General features: G+C 47.3%; 1 protein-coding gene across 1 annotated transcript; it reads left to right on the top strand.

The window, feature by feature from the left end:
* The first annotated feature begins 1,578 nt into the window (after positions 1–1,578).
* On the top strand, positions 1,579–18,549 carry BMP3 (bone morphogenetic protein 3). Its single transcript, XM_030480394.1, has 3 exons — positions 1,579–1,912; positions 10,327–11,237; positions 14,803–18,549. Exons 1-3 carry the CDS (start codon positions 1,579–1,581, stop codon positions 14,992–14,994), a joined length of 1,437 nt encoding a protein of 478 aa, XP_030336254.1. The 3' UTR covers positions 14,995–18,549.
* The last annotated feature ends 4,704 nt before the right edge of the window (positions 18,550–23,253 follow it).

Here is a 23,253-nt window from a genome sequence, read left to right as displayed (position 1 = left end):
TTTTGAAAAGGTTCTCTTTGCTTCCTACCTGCCAGCTGACACTGGCCTCTTGTAGTTACTGATGGGCTTATTAAAACTGTGTAACAACATTTGTTACTGATCCCAAACTCCATAGGATTTGAAAGGCAAGTTCACCCTCCAATACCTGATGTATTTTAGTATTATATTTAGTGTTTGATAATGATACCGTTCCTCTAGCCTGTTGAAAATGCGAATGTCGCGTGCAGGAAATGATGTGTGCTAAGCTCCATGTACTAATCTGCAAGCCAACTTTCTAATTTCCCTCCTTCAGGTTAGGAAGGAAGTCATTCCTGGGAACCAATGTCTTTATAAATTGTGAAAACACAGCAGAGGCTTCCCTTCTACCTCTCTTTGTGTTGCAAAGTATATTGTGGAAGGGACGCATTGTCTCGTGCGGTGGTGCTACCAAGGGGGCCGAGACGTTTCTGTCCTTTTGGTGGTGAAAAGCAGCAGAGGCAGGAGGCTCGTGAAATGCTCTCGGTCTAGCAAGAAGTGCTTGCTGTGCCCTGCTGCGGGTGGAGGAGTCCTGACGTGCAGATTTCCCTACCGGATGCCATGCAGCTCGCTATGTGAAGGGCTGTTGCCTAAAAGGGCTTGTCCTCCCTTCACCTGGGTACGGTGCACATCCCTTCCCATGGGCTCCGGGCTTCTGGGAGACACCGCTGCCAGCCCTGGCCGGGTTGGAGGGTGACAGAGGAGGAAGCGGAGTGCCACCGAGCATGGCTGCTCCGTGGGAGAGGTGTGCTGAACACAGCACAGCCTGGCCAGCGTCCCTTTCACCTGCCTGCCATGGGCTGTGCTCCGAGTCCAGCCAAGCCTTGAGACTTCCCAAGGGAGCAAGCTGAGTGCCGTTTGACTTGTGATTTGTGTTTTACTACAGTCATGTTATTTTTCTGCCTTTGGAAGAGGCGGGGTGGAAGTGGGAAGGGGACATCCCACCACCCTATTCTCAGGCTGCCCTCAGGCACGCAGTCAGTGCCAGTGATTGGATTTCCAGAGCTGAGTCTCCCTCTGTGTCTGCCTGTGTGTGTGCGCTTTCCTTCGGGTGGTGGTTTCCCCTTTGCCTTGCCTCTTGCTCGCAGGCGAACGAGCAGAGGGTGGTGTGATTGGCTGCAGATTGCACAGATCAGCCCCAGCGCCGGGGCTCGCACTCACTCGCACACGCACACCCCACAAAAAACTTCACCCGCGCCGCGCCTGCACCAGTCCAGGCGGGGAGTGAGCATCGGGAGCAGCACCTCCGCGTCTCGCCAAGAAACAACCTGCGCAGCAGGGGGAATAAACACCTTCACTGCCAGCGCCGGAGAGGACGGGCGGTTCATTTCCTCCGCCCCACTTTTCTGTCTTTTCTTCTTATTTTCTTTTTTCCCTTCTTTATTTTGCCCCCCAGAAAGAGGAAACCCCGCCTGTGGTTCTTAGCACAGCGCCGTCCGCACGCCTTGCTGCCGGGGTCTCTCCTGGCCGAAGCAAGCTGCGCTGGGGTCCCGGTCCCATTCCTGTCTGCTGGCCAGGACTCAGGGGACACCGGAGCCCACCTGGCCAACTCGGAGGGGTAGGATGGCGGCTTCCACCCGCTGGGTGCTGTGCCTGTGCCTGGGCTGGGGCTGCCTGTGCCTGGCGCTGGGGGACGCGCTGAAGGCTCGCTGGGTCGGGCTGCGGCGGCGCACAGCCCCGGGAGCTGTGCGGGGCGGCCGGGCCAGAGCCGCTGCAGGTGACTACGGCCCACAGCACGCAGAGGAGCAGCTGCAGCCGGGCGACAAGGTCTCGGAGCACATGCTGAGGCTCTACGACCAGTACAGCGCAGGACGAGCGGCGGAGCAGCACCAGGACATGCTGGGTCTGCCCCTCCGCCACGGCAACACGGTGCGAGGCTTCCGCCCGCTGCCCGCAGGTGAGTCCAGCTGTTGGAATGAGTGTGTCCGGTTTAGTGCTAGGGAACTGGATGTAGGGAAGGAGATGAGAAAGGGATTGGCAAAGCAACGCTTCCTGCAGCCACGGTCGTGTATTTTAGGATATAGTGTTTACATTGACCCACGTATTTTAATCACTGGTTTATCGCTTCAACTCCATATGCCGTGTCTGCCATATGATAGCTGAGCACCATATGAGGGAAGTGGAGTCATTAACATATCCTCCCTGGAGTCTCTTTTTATCGGCGTTTTGCATGTGTAGCTTCTGTTGAAACCAAGGGCTGAGTCGCATGTGGTAGAGCAGGAATGTGGTTTGGCGATCCTTTAGACCCATCTACAGAGTCCTCATTTGGTGACACTGGTGACAGCACTGACAATCAGGGGCAGTATCAAATGAGTTTAGTTGAAGCATCATTTGTGCATAGTGAATACTGCATCTCAACATCTTTGGCAGTGGAGCTTGGCTCTCTCTGTGATTACAGACTGGCATGCACAGGTAGATTTATGAAAATGTAAAGTCATTTTTCGTAAGGGGGGATATGCATTTAACATTGCAGCATCCCAGCTAGCAAAAAAGGGAGGATGGCACCGTCTTGGCTCTGACCCTCACTGGAGATGCTTCTCAAATCCACAGCATCCCAAAAACTGGCTGTTTGTATGACAACTGTCATAGCAGCCTGATTTGCCAGTCTCCTATTTTTCATTGCACTAGTGGATTGACCCACTATCTTTTTCATGGACAAGCATCTATCAGTAAAACTTGGTGGTGTCTGGGAGTTTCAGGGACCTGCACTGATTCCTTCCTCTCCCAGAAAACTGAGAGCTAGGTGCCAGACTTGCCTTAGGTTTCTTTGCAAGTCATTATTTCTGATTCTTCAAAGGCAACAGTGTCTCTTATAGGATAGCTCTGCACAGAGATCAAATACTATAAATAATTGAATGGCTTTTGGTGTCTTAGGATTCAGCCCTATAAATGCTCTCCATCATATGTTGCTGCAAGTATTTCTGTCCACAAGAGAGGTTTTAGAGGTATAAATACCCTGGGTTTGGAGAATGGAGAGCTGGGACTCCCGAGCTGTTGCTCCTACAGAGGAACTCTCTTGTCTTTCTGACATGACCACTTTTTGCAAGGTAACATCTAATGTATGTTGCTTTGCTCTAAAATAAGCAGTTCCCTCACTGAAAGAGGGGAAGGTATAATAATAAAAAAGGGGGAGGGTGTATAATCCCAGCAGAGTGATATTTGCTCCTTTAAGCATATCCGATTAAAGATATTTATTGTTCTAAACCGTAGAAGGCCTTTGGTTGAAATCCCATCTCTGTGGTCTTTCTGATTATATTTATACTCTCACTTGACATTGGGTGGCAGCAGTCCTATAAACACGCTATTCAGTAATCCCTTTCTGCCTCCTCCAATACTTCCACAGTTCAAGTGCCAAAGCAGTAAATTGGAAGTGGTCGTAAGTTTTTTGACGCTTTTATAAGTATTAATGCAAACCCTTTAACCAGTTAGCCATTGTCTTTTTTTCGCCATAGGTAGCAGCAGCTCATGTTGTATAGTTATTGATGGCAGAAAAGCGATTTTCCAGAAAACCCTCAGGTAAAATTTTCCTTGGGGCAGTGGGGGGAGCAAAAAGGCTTTTTCTCCTTTCTCTTGTCTTCCCTGTGCCCAACTGCCTGGCCAGCACTTCAATGGAAACGGTACATCCACAGCATCTCCCTTTCAAGGTAGTTTGTTTCCAAATCCTCTGCTCCGACTGCACATTTCAGTCTCCCACAGGCTTCCTCTTGTCCTTATAATGTGGCTGCATCAGTTAAATTACTAAATTATGTTGCTGTTACTCCTTGAGCAGATTTTACCATCTCTGCTGGCAAGCCCCTTCAGGAGACAGCTTTTTGTCTGCGATGAGCAGAACTTCCCTAAGAATCTGCCTGTTTTCCTATATCTACAGCAAAAGGCCTTGAAGGCAATCTTTAGTGATTTGATTTGCAGTTTAACCATACATTTTTCAATTTAATTGTATATTTTCAAGAGAAAAACAGTTTATTTTCTGAAACACAACTCTCAGGGGTGGCTGTGAAACCTTCCAGTCCTCACTTTTTCCCCTGGAGGGCTCTGGTTCTTCTGTGGTACACAGGAAAGGCCTCTCACAGATTTCACAGGTAACCCATCAGACGAATTGTTGAGACCCTTTAAGATAGTGTTGTGTGATGAGACCAAGAACTGGTAGCATTTGTTGAGACTTGTCCACATTTCTAGTGCAAGAAAAGTGTTGTTGCATGTGGCAGCTGCGGTCTTGTGCTGGACAGCCAAGAAGATGGCTGATTGATCAAAAGAAACATCCTAACATCTGTTAAATGCAAGTTTCTCCTTCTGTAGCTCAGTGAGGGGGTAGGATGAGAGCTTCAGCCCTGCGTGGCTACCTCTGAAGTTCCCATTCTGTGCTGCCCTGAATTCTCTTACACACCAGATTCCACAAGTAGGATGGATTATTAGTGGTTTGTTGGTTGGGCTGGGGGGTTTGCCGACTAGTTTTGATGAATGTTCATGTGATCTTCTATTCAGGCAAATCTGTTTTCCATTAATCTTGCTAAATTATCTCAAAACATAATTGTTCGGTTTGAGTCACTCAAAAAAGGAACCTGTGATGCCCGTGACAAAGGCAAAAGAAACCCCAGGCCCCAGATCCATTCCAGTGAGGTAAGGATGTCTGTCACTCACAGTGGATCTAGTGACATTCCAGCACCACTCTCTCTCGTTGGCTTAACTGCTCCTATTTATGTCTATGTATTTGAGTCAAAGGATGTTCAGCCTGTGATTTCTGTGGCAGCTGTGTCACCGCTGTGGGATGTTTCTGGGGTGGCACTAGCAGCCCTTGTCTTGCTCAGGCCAGGCCTTACAGTGAGCTCTGCTTTAGGAAAAATCTCAAGACAGAGCCTTTTCTGGATCTTTACCTGTGGGTACCACAATAGTGAATGGTTTTCCATCCCTTGGGACTTCACACCTGGGAGAGAAGTTGAGTGATCTGCAAGTTAGAACCGAACACTTTCTCTTAAGCTGTGGTTGAGCCTGTGCTTCAGCTTCTGCACACAGCCATTTTCTTCTCCTGCTACTTAGCAGAACCACTGAATGACCAAACCTCCAGCTGATAGAAATCTGCTTGCTTTGATTGCTTCCCATAGAGGTGTGCTGATCTGCAACTTCTGAGGCTCAGGAGCTGGAGGAAAGATACAGCGCGGAATAAATACAAGCGGAAAGATAAAAGCCTCAAATGCAAGACTTTCAGTTTGCTTTTGAAAGTGCTTTTAATCATGGAACATGTCTTGCAAATGAGTCATTTAAAAAACTCCACTTTAATTGGAGGGTCCCTCTAATGATGTTATAGCAAAGCTATACAGTCAGAAATTACTTTAAACTCTTTTTTATTGACTGAATTTCAAGTAATTTTAGGTATTACGCCTGCCCCTAGGCCAATTCTTGTGGTTTCAGAACTATGCTCTCCTCCTTTTCAAAACGCCTTGCTTTCCTTTGTTGTGGTATGAAGTGCCCACGCAGACAGGGGAAACTGAGCACTGTACAGGGAAACCGGCTCGTCACCAGCCTGCAAAAACCGGTACGGGCCACGTTTTAGCCTCTCTGAGCTCTGGTAACATTAAGGGTCTTTTGTAACAAGACCTTTAAAAACATGCAGGCGGGAGACAGGGAGAGTTTGTGGGGTTTTGGGTTTGGGTTTTATTTTGTCGTTGTACCCCTAGAAATAAAATGCAAGCAGCGTCCTGGTAATTTTTAGGCAAAAGGAACTTGTAAAGCGTTAAGCTGGGATTTGGGCAGGCTGGGCCCGAATCTGCAAACCTCCTCTAAGGCAAATGGGCAGGATCTGTAGGTTTGGCCTCTCAGGACCCGACCCAGAATTTGGGTTTTCTGGCTTACGTTACTCCTTGCCTCACTGTACTGTCACGCATATGGGTGTTCAGTGCTCGCAGTCCCCATTCAGTGTCTAGAGCATGGCACTTTACGTGTGGAGTGTTCTGACCTCAAGGGGACACACTGTGCACAGTGTGAACTACTACCACCAGCCAAAGTGGAATTCATAGTTATGGTGAGAAGGAGCAGAGTTGGCTTTTTGCTTTCTCCTTCCCAGATTTGTGTACTTTATTGATGCAACCTCCTTAGCTGCTTAGCTTATGCTAACTTTAAGTTCGATATTGTGTTTAGTTTTCAGACCTGCTGTGGTCTTTCTGCTTAAAATGTATAGAAAAGAAATGGTTTTCCCAGTGTGCAGCCACTTTTATGATGTGCAGTGTGCATATTTGTGGTTTTCGTATCATAAAATCCACGTGTAGGTTGGATCCTAAGCACTCACCATCTCTGGTTCTTGAAATTCTTTTAGTAGCTGATAGCTTTAACCAGCCTAGTGGAGTTTTTACTTTTTTATATCAAATTACTAGCTGCTATAACCTTATCTGCTTTGCTTAAAGAATTAATAAAACCAGTTTGGCACCAAGTCCTATGGCCTTTAAAAAGAGAGAACCAGATCTTGTATTTTCCTTTTGCAAAATACTCAAGTTGGTAAGGGGGAAGCAGCAATCGAGTGTGAGCAAAGGTAGGAGAAAATAAGAAATCTGTCTTTCAAATTTGTGTTCCTGTTCTGGAACTTGTTCGCGTTTCCCGCTCTGAGCAAACTTCTGTAGCTGGGCTATGAACCCATGAAAACAAGTTCTACAATGGAAACACTGATACATTCTTAACTGTGCACTGGCATAAGGGCACCACTTTAATATCTCATTTAAATGATGGCTAATGATGACTGTATAACTAAATAGTTTTCGGTATTGCATCCTTTTTCACCCGTGGGATAGATTTGGCAGTCCATAAAAATATCAGTGCATCCTCTATAAAGGTAAACACACCACATGTTAGCAGACTTGTTCCAGCTTATTGATGCCTGGAAATGCCCCTTGTAACATGAATATGTTCATGCTGGTGATGTCAGTCTCCACAGACCTAATGCTTTTTCTTCAAATACCTTTTTAATGCCATAACAGGCAATCCATACTGCTGTGGGCTGTTGCAGGGAGGTGAGGAAGCACGGGCCATACCTCTGAAGACATTCAGCAGGTACAAGCACTTTGGCTGTAGTGCTGTGAGCTGGGTGGCCTTCTGGTCTGAGCTAGCAGTAAATAAGCTGGCATCTCCCGTAGCCCACACGGTGAAGCTTTGCCATGGTGCTACTGGGGTCTGGGTTCCATTCGCATGAGGGAGTGCAGGCAGGTGAATAATGACTTGCATATGGGCTAAGGAGACCAATAAATCTCTAGACTATCCTTTCAACTGCATGTACCTCCAAAGCTCTACTCTGTAGGAGCAAGCGATGCTGGCAGTGTAGTGATGTGATACCTTCCCCATTGCAATTCAAAAGAACTCTGTGTGCAGAGTTTGGTCTGTAAAATTCTTCATCGAGCTGGCGGCAACATACAGTGGTCTCTCGAAGGGAAGCAGAGATTGCTGTTAAAATCCAGGCTGAGAGTATGTGGAAGGTATTCCTTGCATATAGCTCTGTTACACATGTATTTCCTTTGCTCATTTCCCCTTCAGTCTTTTCCTCGCATGCTTTGTTGCTGCAAAGTCTTCTGTGGTTCCTACTCTGGACTACAAAAGAGCAAAGCTGAGATAGCAGAACTCATGAAAGAAAGAACTAAAAGACATAGCTCAAGTAGGGCTACTCTCATAGAGATCTGCTGCTCACAGGGTTGGGAAGTGTAGGAAATGAGCCGGGGAAGTTACTGCTGCTCATATAATACTAAGTTGTCACTGAAATGCATTGTATACTGCTGCAGATGAGTGTGAGGTTTACTAAGAACAGCTGCTCACAGGCAGCAGACAGAATCTTGCTAGGCAGTAAGGTGATGGCAGCATCTTAGGAATACCATTTACTGAACGTTGACAAGGTGTTGGACCCAGCTGTGAGTTGCCCACAGTGCAGGGACACCCAGGGCTCCTCTGGTCTTCCCACCGCTGCTGCATCGTAAGAGCCAGCTCTGGCAGAGAGAGACCTTCTGTCCAGCACCCCTCTGAAGGGCAACTAGCACCAAAAAAGCTGCTGCAAAGCTGCTGTCTTCACTGGGTTGGTTTGATATTGAAAACTTCAGAAAAAAGCTATTTTGATGTGGTGACCTTCTAGGGCGTAGGTGTCTGAGCCTGTGTTTTACTTTCACCTGCAAAGCTGATTTTGACCTTCTAGATCAATAGAGGGCTTTCTTGCAAGGAGATATGGTTGCCTTTGAGACCTTAAAGGTGGTCTTGGCTTAGAGGGCAAGCTGGCCTTGGCTGGGCTTAGTCGGTCTGCCTCTTCCTACTGGCTGCTGAGCAGTTGTTGATGGACTTGACCCTGCAGTTTGGGTACCTCTTCGCTTCCACTGAACATGGAGCCAGTGATGGCAGCATCCTAGGAATACCATTTACTGAACATTGACAAGGTGTTGGAATTAAAGCCCTGCTTAGACTTGGCTTGGGTTTTTGTTTAGGATTCTTTGGGATTAGTGAGGGAGGGAAATCAATCAATCAGTTGAACAGTCTGTATGAGAGGAATTATTGGTGTAAGTAATTTTAAAGACTAAAGCCTCAGCTCACATCACTCAGTAAAACCTCACTGGTGTCAGTAGCTGGATGAGGCTCATTGAAAGCTTCCCACATCACAAGGAAATTTAGTTAGATGCTACTGGATACCTCCTGACAGTGGTGAGAAGTTTCAACTCAGCTCCTAACTTGGGCTAATAGCTTAATGGTGTTATGGTAGAGGCAGATTTTCAGCAGTTTCTGTCCTCTGGATTTAAGGGCAAAGTTTCATTTAAGGGGAGTGAAATTTTCCTGAGGAAAAGGTGCATTCATAGGTATTTTAAAGCTTTGTGTCTGTCATTTTTAAGGCTCATGCCTCAGGACGCTTATTTCAGCGCATTGCTCACATCTGGGAGTTGGGTATCGCTGTCACACAACGGATGTGTTTGACACAGCGTTCCTAAGTTGTGACACAAACCCAGGCCACACAGTTGGGTTTTTCCTAGCTGGAAGCCGGCAAATCCGTAGACATCTGTGCCAGCCACTAGTCACTGGTTTCAAGCTGATTTTGCAGCTTGAATGATGTGAAAACTTGAGAGCTGGTTGAGTGTGATCATTTAGTGAGAAAATAGCGCCACCTGCTGCAAGTTCTTAGGTTTGGGTGTAGAGTTAAATGCCAAGAGTGGCTTTTTGAGTTTTGCTTTTAATTGAAACTATATATTCCTCCTGTTTCACACCATCTAGGGTTTCTTTATAAACCAAAGCAGCTTGTTTTCTGTTCCACTACAATGTGCCAATTTAGAACAGGCAGTATTTGTTAAGTGGAATTCTTATTAAAAATTAAAATCCAAACTTGTAATTCAACATACAACAGTGATTCTCATAATAACTTCTGGAACAGGCATTCATGAGATAGCATAAATTCTGGTTCCTAAGTCTGATGTACATAGTGCTCTGCCAAATTACATATTAACTTTATTATATTAACGACTACAAACCAAGCAGAGGTCAAGTCCTCATGTGTGCTTAGTACAAATGTAATAAACAGCTGGTTTTGGCTTGAGGAATTGAAAGCAGGATTGAATTCAAAGGGAATCTAGTTCCCCAGGCATAAATAATAGCTAGAAATTGGGTGGGTTTTGTACCATAGCTTTCAGCTGTTGGGAACTTACCTATATGATCCACTATCAGGTTGGGCTGAATGTGTGAATGAGGGTGTCTTCTGTAAATTATATGGCCTTTTTTTTTTTTTTTGCCTGTTTGGCTGAGAAAAGTATCTGTTGTTGCTTCCCTAATTTCATGAAGCAGTGCATGTGATCTGCTGGGAAGAAGGGTGTTGTCTTTCCAGTGAGCGATTCCTGCCTTTTTAATATATCTGTTAGAAAAAATGTTTATAAGAGGCTACTTTGATTGCTGGGGTGAGGATGGAGAGGCAGAGGGAGAATATACTGTTTTGCTGGACTTAACTGGCATTAGCAGTTGGGATATTGGAGGCTGGAAGCACAGAATGTCACCCAGAACATAAAGCTGTCAAACTCTTTGAAAGATCTGTACTGGAAATGATGGGGTTTTGGACCTGTGACCAAGTTTGTTTCCTGAAGTCAGAGGAGCAGTAGGAAATGTGTGAGTATTTCTGGATGGAGAGAAGTATTGCAAGGAAACTGGATGGAAAGTGCTTGATTTACAGTCACCAGTTTACCAGCTTGGTTATTTTTCTGAATAGCAGCCTAAACCCATTCCCACAGCATTGTGCAAAAATGTCCCCTGAACTTCACAGTCCTTTCTCTACTGTAACATCGTGAAAAGCCTATATTCTTATCCAAGTATTTCCCCTTTTAGGGAGCCCTGAAAGCCAGAAGATGTATGTTTTTAACCTGACATCCCTCACGGAGTCTGAAAACATCTTGTCAGCTTTGGTATATTATTATATTGGTGATTTGCTGCACGCAAAGTGGAACTGTTCCCAGTCCAGAGGCTGTTCTCATCACAGGCACAGGAAACCTGAAATTCAGATACAACTTTCAGTCTGGACCTTACCTTCTGTGGGGAACGAGACTTGGACTCTGGGACATTTCCTCATCAATGTCTCCCCAGCTCACCAAGATGCCCTTTCCTGGCAGAAGAAGGATATCACTCAGTTCCTGCATGGAGCAAAACAAAACAATGAACTACTGATTGGTGTCAAAATGGATCTGAGCAGCCATCACCCCTGGGAACGAGCACCCTCTCACTATGAACCCTACATTCTGATTTATGCCAACGATTCTGCAATTTCAGAGCCAGAGAGTGTCGTCTCTAGTTTGCAAGGGCACCGTCGTCCTCTGGTGAGGGTCTTTCCCGGGCCAGAAAACCACGTGAGGAGCAGCCTCGGGATGCGGCGGCGAAAACGCTCCACAAATGTCCTCTTGCCGTTGCAGAATAATGAGCTTCCAGGAGCTGAGTACCAGTACAACGAGGATAAGAGATGGGAGGACAGAAAACCCTACAAAACCCTCCAGTCACGGCTGTCAGAGAGGGCAAAGAGTAAGAAAAAGCAGAGGAAGAATCCGCATCAGAAGAGCCAGGCTCTCCAGTTCGATGAGCAAACGCTGAAGAAGGCGAGAAGGAAGCAGTGGAACGAGCCCCGATATTGCGCCCGGCGCTATCTCAAGGTGGATTTTGCAGACATTGGCTGGAGCGAGTGGATTATTTCCCCAAAATCCTTTGATGCCTATTACTGCTCAGGAGAATGCCAATTCCCAATTCCAAAGGTATGGTCTTTATTGCTTCTTTTGCACTGCCTGTTACCAGAAACTGTGCATTTTCTTCCTTGAGTCAGTAGAAGGTGGCTGGTCACCCATTCCATGTTCAGATGTAGTAAATAAGTGGTATCTTTGTGTCATGCTGCAAGGAGTAGTGGTTAGAAGAACTAGTAAAAAGACAGGCTTGTAAAGGTAATTAAAACCAAAATATTGCATGTTATTTGTTTTTTTTGTCCAGTTCCCAAATTGCCAAAACCACTTCCTGAATAGCGAGCGGTCGGTTAGGACACTTGAATGTAAGCGAAAGACTCCAGTGATGAATCGCTTCTGTGACAGAACAAGTGGCTCCAACAGCAGTGGATGCCAGCCAGCTGCCTTGTGAAATACCCTCTGGGTTTGAGACGGTTGCATGTGGGCAGCAAGAAAGGGTGATGTGCTCCTGATGCAGAAAAGCTCTCTTTTAATAGTCAGCACATAGCATGTATCTTCAGGGTTAGCCAGTGCCCGATGCAGAGACTGGTTGCTCAATAACGTGCACGCTCGAGAGCAAACAAAGCTTTCTCAAAAGCAGTTTTGGATGTAGTGGTTTTAGAAGCCCTTGCTATTGATCTCTTCTTGCTTTGACTGGGATCTAATCCTGTTGAGGTAGGAGATAAAAAACCTTAGACAGAAAGCAAGTCTCTCTTTGAGAGTTGAGGCGAGCCTTTGAGAACACAGGTTCCCTAGCAGCAAAAAGCATTAACGTATCTTTGTGGAGATAAAGAAACTTTCAGAAACCTAAAGTAGAGTAATGGTGAAGAAGCACTGTGATAACAAGGTTGCTATTCCTTTCGCAGAGCCTTTGTTAGCCCCTGCAACCCTACCATCGCTAGGTAGTGACATGGTTTTGTGATGGACTTGGCCGTCCTAGGGTAATGATCTTTTCCAACCTAGTTGATTCTGTGATTCTATTGCTAGCGTGCTCCTTAACCTCACAGCCTAACTCCCAGACTACCTTCAAACCTCTGGAGAAAAGCACAATGAGCCATGCAAATGCTCCTGCAAGTAACAAGTCCTGAGATGAGTTTAGTACCGGTGGTTCTGAAGAGGCAAAGTGAAGTTTAGTTCGTGGAATCAGAGAATGAACTAGGTTGGAAAAGACCAATTTATGTTCTGCCAAACTGGGGTTCTGCTTTCCTGCAGGTAGTAGCACCGGCACCCGAGATACTGCGGTTTAGCTCCAGTTTCTCACCTAAGTACACTTGCACTATTGGCTGCTCTTATGGTAGCCAAGCCTAGCAGTCCCCAAGGACTGTTCTTTCTCCTCCTTCATGCCTCTGCTCTGCCTGGGGTAGGCATGTACGTGCTACCAGACGTGGTCTCTGCTCTGGAAATAGCTGATAGTAGAAAAAAGATGAGAAATAAACAGAAAATAAACAGCAGGCAAATACAGCACAGAGTTTAAGTGACTTTGACATGAAGCAGGAGGTCCAATTGCTGTAAACTAAGCCTGTAAGCACAGGCCTGCAACGCCATAACTAGGAGAACAGTTTCCGTCTACAAATTCCTAGTAAAGGGCCTAATCAGGCCTTTCTGCGTGAAACTCTTTGGACTCAGTTGGGTGAAGGATTATAGCGACAGAACAGTACAGTTATTTAGGCACTGTGAAGCTGAACGTTTGCTGCCAGGTACTGCATTTAGAGCTGGATACCGAAACCCATTGTGAGTCTGGTTCCCTGAAAGGAATTGGTAGATTCCTGTCCCTGTTGGAATTCAAATTGTTCCTTTTGTGTGCTTTTTCAATTGTGAAAACCAAAATGACCTTGTTTTCCAAAGAGAATGGAAAGCTAAATTCTATAAAAAGGTGAAGCGAGCGCATTCTAGAGCCTTTGTTATTCTTGAGCTATGCATAGTGTCTGGTGCTACTAGTAAGGCCCTGTTTGCAAAATGATGCTATAACCATCAGGCAATAGCAAACTAATCTGTGCCTGTGGGTATATAATGTTCCCTTGCTGAGGGTGAGTTCCTAAAGTTTACAGCCTGCTGGGTAATGAAGCATGGATGTGCCTCCTCTACCCTTCCCCTTCCTACCTCTGCATTTTCTGGCCTTACCCTTTCCCTGATTTCATTAGTTGCTTTGACTGCTGACAGACCCACATGCGCTGGGCTTGCCTAATGCTGCAGAGCGCATTCCCAGGTCGGGAATGAAAGCTTGGAACTGACATCATTTGCCCTGCTCATAATCCGTCGTTAAGGGAATTCAACAGGGCAGCAAGTCTCCCAAGGATGTGTGCGGCTCGGCTGCAGCTGCAGCTGGACTTGTTTACACATCTGGCAGTTTGGAGGCAGCTCGGCTTCTTTTCCTCCCACTGCTCCTCTCGGCCTCCCCTGCTTCTCCCCTCCTAAAAGCAAATCTCTGCCCGCTTTCCATGAATGGGGCGATGGCCTCAGCCGGCCCTTGTGCAGGGGAGTGTGCCAGGGCAGTACTCCGGCAGGAATTCGCTTTCCTGCAAAGCACACGCCTTTGGATTTTACTGGGGTCACAGTTATGTTCCCACTGGCGGAAGCAGAGGTGGTTATCCCCGGGAGCTCACCTTAAGGGCCAGAGGCAGAGTATTCCAGAAGGACTTCAGTCAGTACGGAGGATGTTCTATCTTGTACGATACCTGCATCAAACAGAGATATTTCTTTCATCAGGGAATGGCAGAATGTATCCAGGCTATTCCCACTGGCAGCCGAGGCCATCCTTTAAATCAGTTCTGTACAAGTTAGCATTTTATTGGTACGGATTCCATATCTGAAGGGAAGGGTTTCCAGTGAGAACTTAGCACCTTCAGAGACCTGTTTTTAATTCCAGTACTACTGGCAATGGGAAACTGGGTCTTGGTAGACGTTTTGCCTTTTGATGTCTGACCAGCAGGCTCAGGAGATCCATTTGGCTCCCAGGTCTCTTTGTGGAGAATGCTGCACTGCCACTGAGACGAGAGACAAGGCTGGATGCTACCGGAGCTTTCGCTTCCTTTTGCAGGCAGAAAGGATACAGAAATCTCTTAAGACATATTTTATATCCCTATCAATTACTGCTGAGGAGCACCGGTATTCTTGAACTCCAGAGATGTCTGTCTTGAGATGAGCTACCTAGATCACAGAATCATAGAATCACAGATGGAGATGATGACTTTGTAAATGTCTGTAAATGTCTTTGTAACCATGCTGGGAAACCTACAGCCATGGGGAGGATGGTGCAACAAGCTTTGCATTTATATTTTGAACAGAGCATCACCACTCCCCTGCATCTCGTTCGTCTGGTAAGCTATGACAGTAAACTTCAACAGCAACAGGAGTAAAAGGTCAGGCATTGTGTAACATCTGCATGTAGAAGAGTAGCTGAATGCTCCCCAGTGAATCCTTTCCAGGTCCTACTAAATTGCAGCCCCAGTGTGACTGACTTTGATGGAATGTATATCGTACAGCTGATCAGCTGTGGGGTCTCCACAGGACCCTTCTCGAAGAATCCAGTTTTGTTCTAGGGTATGTGGGTCCCTTCTAATGTGGCTGTAGTAGTTACATTTTCTGCCCTATTTTCCTCTTGCAGGCCTTGAAGCCATCCAACCATGCCACCATCCAGAGCATAGTGAGAGCTGTCGGTGTCGTCCCGGGCATTCCCGAGCCTTGCTGCATTCCCGACAAAATGTCTTCTCTTAGTATCTTATTCTTTGATGAAAATAAAAACGTGGTTCTTAAGGTGTACCCCAACATGACAGTGGAGTCCTGTGCGTGCAGATAACGTCTCAGGAGACCCTTTTGAAATGCTGAGATGATCACTTGCTATTGGGGAGGGCAGGGTGGGCTGGGGAGTGTTTCACAATACGTACTTTGTGTTTGCACTGCCAGTGCATTTTGTTTGGACAAAAAGAAAACAATGTAAGGAAATCCAAACACTGAGGATGGAAATGGAATGGCAATTCCAAGGAAAGAGAAGCACAGACTTCATTTGTCTCTGAATTTGACCGAGACATGAGTCTTGGCAATGGGAACTTACTGTTTCTGTTGAAATCAAAAGATGGAAGAGGAATTTGCAGAAGACTCTTCAAGATTTTTGAGACTGCCAGAAGGACATCCTGATTTATTTTTGTACAAGGTGCTGGAAGCAGCAGCAGGAGCTGTTAATTTTTGTCTCCGTTCTTACAGTGACTAAATGGGAGGGAGATTTGAAATATACTGGTCTGCATTTTAAAGCTAAGCTTTCTGCCCTAGGTTATTGAGTAGTGCAGCAAGGAGGAAAAACAAATCCGATATCCTAAGAGCCTTAGGTAATCCAGCTTAAGACATGTATTCTAGTGAATATACACTGACTATGTGTGTGTATTCTTTTTCCTAATTCAGCTTGTTAGATCGTGGTGCCCCTGGTCGGAAGAACATAAAATGCATTATGGCTGCCTGCAGAACTGGGGTATCCCAAAAGCACCACTTCTTCCAGAAACCAGAATTGTCTTTCATGCTGCTGTGGAAGCAGCATGCCAAGGGTGTGAATGTATCCCACCCAGTGAAGTGGCCGAGGGACTTGTTCTAGAACACATTTTCAAATAATCTGTGAGTAAATCATGGCAGGCGATTCCTGACGTGAAATTATTTAGTCCGTAATTCTTATCTGTAGGCCTTAGCTATGATTATTTGATCAACATTGCCTCTGTTTGGATGATTACATGAATCAGTAGACTTTTTTTTCCCCCTTATGTCAGTTCACTTCTCTGAAAATCAAATTGTCCATACTTACGCTGTCAATTTAAGATTTTCTTCTAAAACTTCATTTGAGAAACTACGACCAGGAAGGAAAACATCTAATTTATCTCAGGCACAGCTGCAAAAAGTTTGTTCTGTTACAGAGTAAATGCTCACAGAAGTACTTTAGGCAGAACCCGGGTTCTGTTTCCAGCAGCACGATCTGTAGAGGATGATGCTTTTGAAAGCACTTTTGGCTGGTGAGAGCAATGTTTTAGTTTGCAATAAGAGTAAATGTTAACCAACGTTTTCTGTAAGTTACCTCCGTGACTCTCTGAAATAGTGTGTTTAGAGGGCAAATATTCAGAGGGAATAAATTAATTCTCCATCACCATGAGAGTTAAATTCTCTGCTTGGGAGTGAGCAATTCCTCAGTGGATTGAAGATGACAACAGGAAATGCTTTTTTGCATCTTCACTGCTATTGGAGGCTGGTTTAAATGCTTGGTCATTGATTTCTGTATTTGGTCACCGGTGCTGTCGTGTTTACCAACCTGATTAATATGCATGTGCAAAGCCAAGCACTAAGTGTGAAGCTGGGTAGGTTCATTTGATCCACTTCCATATGCAGGAGAAAAGTCACATTCTCTGTGCAAATCGACTTAAATCTTTGCAAATAGACTTTAAAACAGGAGGGAAAAAACCTGTGCTTTTCTCCTGGCTAAGCAGACAGTTGCAGAAAACCAAGACCTTTTCATAGCTGTGTCCTGCTAATGGAAGAGAACCTGCCTGCCTGTCTGGTGCAGGGCTAGGTGGGCTCCTGTCTTGACTTTAAGGACAGCCAGAAGAAGTGATGTACACCACAGGCTGCCCTGTGCACTGGCTACTCTGGAAGCAGGCCGGGATTTTCGGTAGCCATTAGGCCTGGCAAGCAAAAACAGAGGCAGCAGTTTCCAATAGTTGTTCTTTGTGAGAGCTGCACAAGTCAGTCCATCATTTTTAACAGTTCAGCATGACAATGGCTGCTCTTAAAAACACAGAAGCTCAAACGGTAAACCAACTAAACCTAATCTTCAGTTTGTAGAGAGCTTGTGGCAAAATAGGTTTTAGAGAGCTTGAGAAGGCAACCTCAGCTTTGTGCAATATGTTCTGTTTCTTTGCTCACGGTGAGCTGGCGGCTGAGAAGTAGCTATTACGACCAAAATCGTTTCCTTCACAGTGTTTTTGAGGCTTTTGAGGTGTCCCGAGTAGAAAGGTGGGAGCTGCTCAGTAGCCCTCAAGGTCTGGATTTCTGCCCGCATCAGCCAGTGCTGGGATTACAGAATGGTCTTTCCTTTAGAGTAGCACCAGACTCCCCCTTCCCCGGTGCAGCACAGGCAGAGGAGGAAGCACATGGCAGCTTTGTGACTCCCCGCGGGAGGGCTGTGGGGGCCTCATCCCTCTGCAGATGAGACTGGTGCTTCAGAGAAGGATGGTCGCCCCCCCAGGAAAAAGCTGGGGAACAGGGACCCTGCAAGGTAAGGAGCTTCCCACTTGCTGTGGATGAATTGGAGCAGCTGGCTCTTGGGCAGAACATGGGGACTGAGCCAAGCCCACCTCACGCTGTGAACGATGTCTGGCATGAGCAGTGCCAGGAACAGAGCTCCTCAGAGGAAAACGCGGAGTTCAGATGCACCCGGGCCCACCCCTTGGATGGTAGTGGAGTCCCCCAGAGCAGAACAGGGTGTTTGCAGCCAAGCTTCCCAACTTCTGATCTCTGGAACAGAGGCACTAACTAAATACAAGTAGTGTATTTAACTTTGTATTAGTAGGGACTTCAAAACTATTCCCAACTCATGCTATTAGCACGCGGGGTGAGGCGGCTTTTCCCACCTGCTCTGTTTGAAATACTTATTCCTCAATAAATGGCTTTGCTTCCTGTCTAATTATGTGGTATTTGATGCCTGCATGTTATTTTAATGGCTGGCTCATAAGATGGGCAGGAGAATGTCTCGAGCTATGCATGGTCTCTCTTCAGATAGGCTCTTTGGGGAGCAAAAGTCCCCAGTGAGGAGCAGACCATGAGGAGGCTGCTGCAGAAAGCTCTTGAAAATCCTGCCCTTGGAGGCTGAATTGGGAATCTCACGGGAAGCGTGCAAAGTACAGAGTGCAAAATACAACTTGCTTATCCTCAGCAGTTTGCAGGAGATGGATGTTTTGTTTAGCGATCCATTTCTTGTAAAAATAGCCATTTAAAATTATTTCTGTTAAAAAGTTAATGTTTGTACAGATTATGTCAATTTAAAAACAAAATAAATTACCCCCCCCCCCAAAAAATTTATTTTGTATATGGAAAGAAACTTTTGCAGATGCTTTTTAATTTATTTTATCTGTGGCCATCTTGTCAGTTTGTTAATGTTTCCCTCTTTATGTCAGTGCTCTTTAAACAACACAATATTCTCTGTCCTCTCTTAGACCATAGTCAAGTCTGCAAGGACAGGTCGCAGCCACACTGTGAAGGGCATGTTTCACTACTGATGTATAAGCTTGCCTGACTTGTATTTTTTTCCCTTTCAATAATGGGAAAGTTTCACTAGGAACTCTGGAGAAAATGTAAAATAAAATCGCTTTTCACATGGAAATCTATTTTTTTTCTGTGTAGTATTTAGGTTTTTCCAAGAACAATCAAGTTTCTGCTGCTTTCTGCATCCAGCACTCTGCAAACATGTTCATCTCGAGTGCTCATTCGGAAAGGCTGTTCAAACAGAGATTGGCTTCACAGAGCAAAGTACAAGCGTGGCTGGGGAGTGGGTGCTGTGGGTTCAGTTAAAGGTTAGCTAGTGTGACACGAAGAAGCTACCGAGGTTACTGGATCAGCTCCAAGGCCCAAAGGTGTCTGTGAGTGGGTACTTGCCCTCCAGGTATGGCACTACTTGCCAAAGCGAGAACACTCCTGTTTGATATAATCTCTCTGAGCTTTAGACATAGAATCATAAAATGGTTTGGGTTGGAAAGGACCTTAAAATGAAGGCCTTGGAATGAGTTTTGCATGTTTTTCAGGGGATTCCCAATCCAACCTTGCACACCTGAGTTCTCGCAATTCGAGTCTGTGACCCTTTGAAACGCACAAGTTGGGAGTCTGCTTTTTGGCTAGCCTTGCTTATGGCAATCCTGGAGAGCCTGAGAGCAAGAGCGTTCTCAGGCACTCTTACTTATTTTCTTTCTTTCTTTATCTTATTTTCCTGGTCTATTCCTTTTTTTTTTTTCCCCCCTGTTTTGTTTCTTTTCTCTTTGTACTCCTCCCCCCCCCCCCCCCTTTTTTATTTTTCCCTCGTTTTCTCTCATCTGTTCCATGCCTCTCAGCGGGGGCAGCCCCTAGGTGCGGCTCTCCCGGGTGATGGGAAAGGACCTGCACCCGGGGGCAGAGGGAGGAAGAGGAAGGTGAAGAGGAGGAGATGTGACGGTGGGTGCAGGCCGGGGGTCGGGCTCTGGCCGCTGCCCTCCGTCGCCCCGGGGTGCCCCAGCTCTGGATCCCGCAGGGGTGCCAGGAGCCCGCGGCCCTTCCCGCGGCGGCGGCTCCGCAGCGGCGGATTTGGGGGTCACGGCGATGGCCGTGGGGAGCCCCTCGCCCCGCCTTGGGGCTGGGGGGAGCCCGGCCACGGTGCGGGGGCCGCCCTGGTCCCTGCTGGGGTCTAACGGGGTCCGAGTGAGCCCCCCGGGCTGGGCTGCTGCCGGGGCTGCGGGAGCAGCCTGGGCCGAGCCGGCTCCTCGCTGCTGGGGTCGGCCATAGGAAGCGTCGCCCCGTGCCCGCCATCCCCAAGGAGCCGCCGTGGGCTGTGCCCCGGCCCCGGGACGCCGGTTCGGCACACGGCGCTCCAGGACCCCGCTGCGGGACCCTCGGCACCGCGCCGAGGAGCCGCGGGACCGGGGACACCCGCGGCCGTGGGGCTGGTGCTGCACAGCAGTTCCTGGGGTCCACTGCTGTTTGTGCGACCTGTGTCGGGGGAGATGCAGGTGATGTGATGCGGGAGCGAGCCGGGAGCGCGCTGAGCCCTCCCCACGGGATGGAGCCCGGCCCGGTCCTTCCTAAGAGCAGGGAACCAGGGCTCCAGGCTGTCCACGCACAGCTGGGTCCGTTCTGCAGCGGCACCAGCGCCGGCCACACAAAGCCCCGCCGGGAACCTCGGAGCGCCCGCCGGGGCTGGAGCTGACCCCGGCTTTGCTGCTCGGGGCGCTCCGTACAGGGGTCATTGTCCAGAACCGGCCCCGTGGGGCTCCGGCTGATGCGAGAGGCGCTGGTCGGTTCCGGTGGAAGGTCCCGGGGCCGTGCGGCGCGGGGAGAAGCCGCTCCCGAGAGCCACAGCCGGGGTTAAACGGGAAGAGAGGAGCGGCCCTGCTGGAAACCGGTGTGGAACTGGCGTTGCCGGGGCTTTGGCTGGACGTTTCCCCCCAGCTCCGCGTCTTCTGCCCGGGAGGGAAAGTAGAGGAGAGACGCGCCGACGGGGACGGCGGCTGTGGGGACGCCACGGGCCGGAGGATGAGCGGGCGGGCGGGCGGCGGGACCCGAGGCGGCTCCGGAGGGCCGGTTTGGGGCTCCAGCGGGGGCTGCGACTCTGCAGAGCGGGGAGCGGGAAGCGGCCCCGGTCGGTACTGCGGAGCCAGGACGAGCCCCGCGTTCCCGGGACGGGGCTGCCGGGAGGCTCCGGGCCCCGCTGCCCGAGAGAACCGAGCCCTGCGGGGCCGGACACCGGCTCCGGGGCGCGCCTGGGGCTCCCCGAGAGTGTGCGGCTGGTCCCCGGGGAGGGCACGCCGGGCTGGGGCACACGCTCCGGGAGCAGAGACCGAGCCCTGAGCCTGGCCTGGACCCGGGCTCGGAGCTGAGACATAAAGTCCTGAGCGTTGGACCCAGAAACGGAGACCAACCCTCCGTGTTGGAGTCTGGAACCTGTCTCATGTGGTCTGTTCTGGGGCTCAAACAGAGCCCTAGTTCTGCGTTTTGCTGCTCAAAGCCAGGTTCAGAGCTTGGAAACAAAGTCCCGTGTATGAAAGCCCTGACATGAAGCAACTCATTGGGCTGATGTTGGGTGTCAGACACACAGATCGAGTCCTGCGTTTTTGCTGCTCAGCACCAGAAACCAAGTCCTGTGCTGTGGGAGCTCAAAACCACACTCCCTTGGTCAGATTTGGGGCTCACAGAGAGACTGAGACAAGGCAGTACAAAATGAAATATAATCCTTTGTAAATAAGAAAATTCAGTTCTAAGTAACGTTAAGCTTGGTGGCTTTGTAACAACAGCAGTGGAAAGTATCTTAGGTGAATATTTCATAATAATCAGCCAAAACTGGACTAGTGGTTGCTGACAGAACAACAAAACTTTCCAAACCTAAAAAGCCCAACCAAAAGAACATGATAAGGATCCTTGTATAACATAAATCGTTGTAGCTGACATGGTTTTAGAACCTTATGACCTTCGTACAAAATTTATTGTAAGCAAAACAGGACTGTAGATAAAGAGCATCTGAAACTAGCAGATGTTCAGGAGGTGCTGTAGCGAAGTTAACTGATAAGTAGAAGGACGAGGAGAAATCACTCACTTATGTCAGTAGTGTTACTGAACTAATTAAGCTGGTGTAAGCATTTATCTACTGCGCATGCTTCAAAGACTTCCAGAACAAGAGTTCAAGGAACGGCCAAGTGATGAAGATTGTTGGAAGAAGTAAAATGACCACCAAAGACCACTACCACGTTGTTATGCACATGCGAAAATGGGTGTGGAATTATGTAAAATGATTCTCGGACAACTAATGAATATGTATGACATTTATCAGAAATGTAATGAATATGCATGTTAAGCAAAATATAATCACGGTCTGTTTGATGCTCAAGCAGGACACACATTAGGAGGAGATATCCCCTGTGTCTCCCAGCGCTGCAATAAAGAATACCTGCTTGTCAACTTAAACTTTGTTGTCGAGTTCTTAATGTGTTCTATGAATCAATTTGGCACCCCAGATGGGACCCTCTCTGCTCGGCTGCAGGACCTGCTGAGAACAGGGCTCCCTAGGGCCCCTGGGGAATTTTCCCAGAGGGACCCCTCGACTCACTCGGATCACTGCGGGAGCAGACAAGGACCATCTCTAAGAAGGTATTCTTTTGTAAATATTATTTTGGTTTGGTTAACATTCCGTAAGTCGTAGGAGACGTCCTGCACAGGAATCTGTTTGAAGTTTGGATTTTGGTGGGTTAACCTTTTGTTTGGAGCCTTCCATAAATCGAGATATAGAAATCTCATAGGCAAGGCATATACCCAGCTGCTAGCGCCCGATTGGTATACATTTGGATTTGTTTCTTTTGTGACTTGCCAGTATTTGACCTAGTTTTGTGGATTATCATGGTAACGCTTTTGGTGTTGACAATATGATATGGTTAAGGCTGTACTGTATGTTGTGATTGTGTCATTAATAGTTGTTTGTCTAATTGGATTCTGTTTGTGTTTTAGATATTGTAGTTGTGTGGAGTGTGTTTGTGGGATCCCTTGTGTGTGTATGTGTAAGATTAATGATGGGAAATCAACAGAGCAATGAAATACTGAAAGAGTCCTTTAGGGTGTATTTTAGCTCATTAGAAAGAACTGGGAGGATTCCCGGGAGGTTCGGTCAATAAGAAAACGTTGGTAAAATATTGTAATCAGTGGTGGCCACTGTATACTCTGGAAGATCAGGAAAAATGGCCTAAAAATTGAACTTCAATATGTTACTGCAGTTGATGTTTTTAAGATGACAAGGAAAATGGGATGAAGTAATGTATGCAGATATGTTTTTCACTTTAAGAAACCACCAGGAGTGGCAGAAGGAATGCGGAATTAATAGAGCTCCGCCAGATCCCTTAATTTTAGCTTTGGAAAGGGGCAGGAAAGAAAAAAAAAAACAAACAAAAAAGAAAACAAAAAAACAAACACACACACACCCCCCCCCCGAAAAAAAAAAAAACCACCAAAAAACAAAAAACCAACCAACCGAAAAAAAACCAAAACCCAACAGAAACCTAGTTGGAGAGGTGTCATTCAGGTTGTGATGTTGGAGAAACGTGTTTAAAATTAAGGAAAAAGGAGGAAAATAGGGTAGAAGATTATGTATCACTGAGACCTTCAAGAGGAGCGTCCCTGCCCCGAATCCTTCTGATACTGACCAGGAGGAGGGGGTTGCTGTTGCTGACAACCGAGCAGGAGGATTTAGGTGCTTGGAAGTTAGCTATGAAAGACTATCGAGATGATCCAATAGGAGCGGCAAAAAGGTTTGAGCTGATTGTTAAAAGCCAAGATCCTGACTGGGGAGGTATAAATGTAA

This window comes from Strigops habroptila, chromosome 3 (assembly GCF_004027225.2).
Source record: "Strigops habroptila isolate Jane chromosome 3, bStrHab1.2.pri, whole genome shotgun sequence".
NCBI classification, from domain to species: Eukaryota; Metazoa; Chordata; class Aves; order Psittaciformes; family Psittacidae; genus Strigops; species Strigops habroptila.
This window is presented reverse-complemented; position numbering and strand designations above follow the sequence as displayed.

What these genes read in the sequence shown, in the direction of transcription:
- BMP3 (XM_030480394.1), top strand. Translation starts at nt 1,579, where the DNA reads ATGGCGGCTTCCACCCGCTGGGTGCTGTGCCTGTGCCTGGGCTGGGGC. An exon ending in CTTCCGCCCGCTGCCCGCAG is followed by an intron (nt 1,913 to 10,326) that starts GTGAGTCCAGCT and finishes TTCCCCTTTTAG; the next exon opens with GGAGCCCTGAAAGCCAGAAG. An exon ending in GCCAATTCCCAATTCCAAAG is followed by an intron (nt 11,238 to 14,802) that starts GTATGGTCTTTA and finishes TTCCTCTTGCAG; the next exon opens with GCCTTGAAGCCATCCAACCA.